At 48.6% G+C, this 5,000-nt stretch overlaps 1 protein-coding gene across 1 annotated transcript in view; it reads left to right on the forward strand.

The window, feature by feature from the left end:
* The window catches only part of efr3a (EFR3 homolog A (S. cerevisiae)), a 59,351-nt gene that overhangs the window by 43,552 nt on the left and 10,799 nt on the right, over positions 1-5,000 (forward strand). The window contains 6 exon segments of the mRNA XM_068726072.1: positions 511-683; positions 1,180-1,255; positions 2,532-2,693; positions 3,593-3,724; positions 3,824-3,891; positions 4,702-4,829. Coding sequence (XP_068582173.1) covers positions 511-683; positions 1,180-1,255; positions 2,532-2,693; positions 3,593-3,724; positions 3,824-3,891; positions 4,702-4,829 — 739 coding nt within the window.

Consider the following 5,000-nt stretch of genomic DNA (forward strand, 5'->3'; position numbering starts at 1 on the left):
GAGCGATCTATTGCGGCGCTCGTCTGTCCTCCTCGCCGCCACCTGGCCTCTCAGATGGAGCATGGTGCAGCTGGAGGAGGAGGTGGGAGGTCAAAATATTTATAACGCAATGCAGATGGGGCCGAGCAGTGTGTGTGTGTGTGTGTGTGTGTGTGTGTGTGTGTGTGTGTGTGTGTGCGCGTGTGTGTGCGTGTGTGTGTGTGTGTGTGTGTGAGAGATGCTGCATTCACATGGATTTTTGAATAGAACGCCGTTGACACCCTTTTATTCACTCGCGCTGACATATAAGTTTTATACAAAAGCTTAAATGCATGTTTTCCACATGCATGTGTTCCTTCTGATCATACATCTTCAGATCGACCTCGTACGTTGAGGAAAGGTCAACATGTGGACAGTTTCCGCTGCTTGCGAACGCAACCTTTAAGCGCCGACTCTCCTCCATCCTCCCTGCGGATTAACCGCGTCACGCTGCGATAAATCGACTCACACCTTCCTCTCCCCTCGCCTCAGGTAACCTCCGGCTTCAAGTCCAAGTCCATGGCAGCTGCGTTGCCTCCTCCCTTCCTGGATCCGCTCTTCTCCATCTCGCTGATGGAGGAGAGCGAGCTGAGGCAGCTGGTGCACGAGATCCTGCACAACATCATCGACCGCCACGACAACCGCGCCAAGCTACGCGGCATCAGGTACGAACTCCACCCGAACCGTACCGCCTTCAGAGTGGATGATCCACGTTTGACTGCAGTCGTTGAGAACACAAACTCAGTGGCATTTAAGGTAGCTGGTGTTCTTCTGGCAGTGATGGAGGAAGTATTCAGATCGTTTACTACAGTAGACGTACTAATACGACATTGAAAAGGTATATAGGTTTGTAGCATCGCTCTGTGAGAACCTCATATCTGTAAAAAGAACAAACCGTTTTCAGCTTTGTGACGAAGCTTTTTACATCTGATCTAAGAGACTTTTAAAGTTTATTTAGCTGAAGACGTAGGAGGATTTCCTCAACATGTAAACCAATCACATCTGAGTATGTACCTCTGAGATGTAGTGGTGGTGAAGTATAATGTAGCAGATAAGGGAAATACTCAAGAAGAGTACAAGTGCCTTGAATATGTACGTATGTGCAGTACTTGGGTAAATGTACTTTCCACCACTGAATTCTGGTTTTGTGTCTGTTTGCAGAATCATTCCCAATGTTGCAGCGTTGAAGATTAAAAGAGAGAAGATTTCCAAGCAGGACGTTGCGTTCATGAAGAAGGTAGAAACTCTGAGTTACTATGATCCTGCTGAGCTCTTTCTGCAGACGTGTCACCTCTTCATTATCAACGGAGGTCCTGAAGCAGAGACGAAACACTGTCAGGGGTCACGAATGGTCTTCTTGTTGAATTCATTGGTGGTGAATGGAAGTCAATGGCCTTCCCTCTCCAGTAGGCTCCGCGTCAAGCAGACAGCATTTCTGTTCTAGGGTTGTTGTTGATGGGTTCAGTCACATGGTCCTTCACATCACGGAGGACGGAGCTGTTGTGATAGATATGAAATGTTCAGCGTTAGCTTACAGCCTGGTTTTGGTCTATAAAATATCAGAAAATCAAAATTAAGAAATGTATTCTTAACCTCAAGGTTGCATTTTCAAGCGTATTGTTTAGTCGTACCAACAATCCAGAAATACAAACCGATCCTCGTCGTTCTCCGTTAAGTCAGCAGGAGGTGACGTGGTCCGGTGCGTTCTGTGTGGAGCTTTTTAAATGAGACGTTGTTCGTCGGCAACCGCTCATGTGGTCACTAGGGAGGCAATGTGGCCTCGTGAGCGCTGATTAATTTGGCGTGCAGTGAACACACCGTGCATAATGTTGTGTTAATGAAACGCAGCTCCTGGGATTTACTGCTGGACTTCTTCACCGATGTTGTAGGAACAGGAACACAATGACTTGTTTCCCTTTTTTAATGAGTGAATTTATGCAAGTGCTCCATGTGGATTTTCAAAAGTATATTAGTATTATTTTATTGCATGTCCTGAAGTGTGAGGCAGCTCATTAGTGCACCTTGTGCCTGAACACCAGATGTTTGGCAGACTTCACAGCGGTATCCCACAAGGCCACACGTCCTGAGCATTAAGGTGAGTCGAGGTGATGAGCTGGATCAGACCTGGATCAGACCTGGGTCAGACCTGGGTCAGACCCAGGGGGGCCAGGGATGGGTTTTCTTCTTTTCTGGGTCATGTTCTAAACCTCTGTTGCTCCAAAGCTGTGGTCTGAATGTCGCGGTAGCTTGTCGTGGAGACGACCCAAACCTCCCGGTGGTGAAGGTGAGCGGTCAAAGAAGCAACCAGGCTGAAGGAAGACAGGTGCTGGCTGAACAGAAGGACTCTGAAGTGATGCCTTCATGACTAACGGAGGAAGAGAAGAGCCTCACTCAGCCGTTTCTCACCTCACTGGAAATAAAGTCTATTCAGTTCAAACCAATTGTTTTGCCCAAAATCACACATTTGCCTCAGGGGGCTTCAACATCTGACACCCTTGACCTCTCATCTCCAGCACGGCCAGCAGCTCTACCGCCACATCTACCTGGGCTGTAAAGAGGAGGACAACGTCCACAAGAACTTTGAGCTGCTCTTCACCACTCTGGCAATTCTGACCATCGAGCTGGCCAACGAGGAAGTGGTCATCGACCTCATCCGGCTCTCCATCGCCCTGCAGGTAACATCTGTTACCGATCTCTGCGATCTCATTGACCAAACCAACACAGCACGATGTCCATTCAGTACATTATGGTCCATTTAGAGTCACACAGACCATGAAGCAGGGGACGCTTTAGGGGCGGGGCTACACGCTGATTGACAGGTGGAACTGTGTTTCCTGTTGAACTTAAACCGTATTTAAGATAGTTGAGGAAAGCATCAGTGGAGTTCCCCCCCGTTATGTCCAGAGGTAGTGATGTGAGGATGGAGTGTTCATGGAGTCACGTGTCATCATTTCATGGTTGATGAGTATCAGTGATGTCATCGTCAGCAGCACAGTGCTAATGTCATTAGACTGCAGACCGTCTAATAAGACCTCCTACATGTGAGACGGAGAGGTGTGAACACACACACACACACACACACACACACACACACACACACACACACACACACACACACACACACACACACACACACACATGAGCCAGCTGCTCGTTTGTGTGTCCCGCTGAGGTCTTATCGCTCTGAAATGTCACAGCGTCGTAGACTAGCAACGCAACCAGCAATCCAGAGAGCAACGTCAGCTGTGTTAATTAGCGATAGCCGACACGAGTAAGCATTTAGTGTTGACAGAGTGTGTTTCCTCTCATGGAGGGGCTTCTGTGAGTGTGTTCTCACACACTGTGTGTGTGTGTGTGTGTGTGTGTGTGTGTGTGTGTGTGTGTGTGTGTGTGTGTGTGTGAGTGTGTTCTCACACACTGGTGGTCCAGTGTTGAAGGAGAAGGCTGCAGAGGGCGGCACGTCTTCACCCGCTGTGTTCGTTCACCACCTGTAACTCTAGAAGTCTGAAATATCTAGAGATGCCTTATTGTTTTCTGGTGGTGTGTGTGTGTGTGTGTGTGTGTGTGTGTGCAGGACATGGCTCTGGCTAATGAGGAGAACATGCCGATGGTAATCCGCTGTGGCGTCATGGCGTTGGTGGCGGCGTACCTCAACTTCCTGAGCCAGATGGTGGCTAACCCTCCGTTCTGTCAGCACGTCAGCAAGGTGCCTCTTCAGCTCCGTCCCTCATTCTGACTCGGTGTTGGAGACGCCTCAGAGGCCGGAGCTGATCAATGGTCGCTGTCCCCGTTTGTGTCTCTCCAGGTTATTGAGCTGAGGACCATGGACGCTCCGTTCCTCCTCCCGGAGCACATCTTCAGAGACAAGTGTCCGTACGTATCCAGATCCAGTCATACTGGATCCGTCTGATGGGCGGAGTTAAAGCTCAACGCAGTTTAAAACACGTCGACCAATCGTCCGTTCCTCCTCCTCTCCTTCTTGCTCTCTTTCCTCCTCCTCCTCTCCTTCTTCCTCTTTTTCCTCCCCCTCTCCTTCTTGCTCTCTTTCCTCCTCCTCCTCTCCTTCTTCCTCTTTTTCCTCCTCCTCTCCTTCTTGCTCTCTTTCCTCCTCCTCCTCTCCTTCTTCCTCTCTTTCCTCCTCCTCCTCTCCTTCTTCCTGTCTTTCCTCCTCCTCGTCTCCTTCCTTCCTCCTCCTCTCCTTCCTTCCTCCTCCTCTCCTTCCTTCTTCCTCCTCTCCTTCTTTCCTCCTCCTCCTCTCCTTCCTTGTTTAGTCTGGTATCAGTCCTCAGTGTGGTATCACTAGTACTGAATATACGTCCTGTATTCACCTCCTCCAGTTAAACTTCATTAAACATGTATATACATATATATATATATATACATATATGTACATATATGTACATGTATGTACTTATATGCACATACATGTATATTTGTGTGTATTTGTAACCCTGCGCTGGTGGAACCTGATTAAGAGATTAAAGGACCAGAATCCATTTTGTATTTTAAATCCCTCTGCAGTGGAAGATTCAGGGCTTTCCATGTCTACATCTGGATGAGAGTGCTTTAGAGCTTCCAGACAGCTCACTTCTGCTTTATTCAGATTATTAAATAAATAAATAAATCCGAGTTCATCACCAAACATCATGTAAATGCGTCGCTCCTCTCCCGTCTCCTCTCCAGACTCCCTGAAGCTCTGGACAAGGAGGACAGGCGGCTGTACTTCCAGACGGCCGACATGGCGGAGTGTCTGGCCGGACCGGGGTACAACGCAGAGAGGCTCTCCGTCCCGTACATTCCCCAGGTCACAGGTATGAGCCCCGCCCTCGTCAACGGTGTGTTGCGTTTTTAACTAATAAGTCTGCAGCTTACCAAACTTACCAAACTTCATATGCTTCTGTCAGACGAGAGGAGACAACCTGGAGCTTGTGGTCTTTTGGTTCACTGTGCCGGTTTATTTCCCCTCATTCTAAACTCTCCCT

This window comes from Cebidichthys violaceus, unplaced genomic scaffold (genome assembly GCF_023349555.1).
Source record: "Cebidichthys violaceus isolate CVI_PGR_0920_01 unplaced genomic scaffold, fCebVio1.0.p SCAF_38, whole genome shotgun sequence".
Taxonomy (NCBI): Eukaryota; Metazoa; Chordata; class Actinopteri; order Perciformes; family Stichaeidae; genus Cebidichthys; species Cebidichthys violaceus.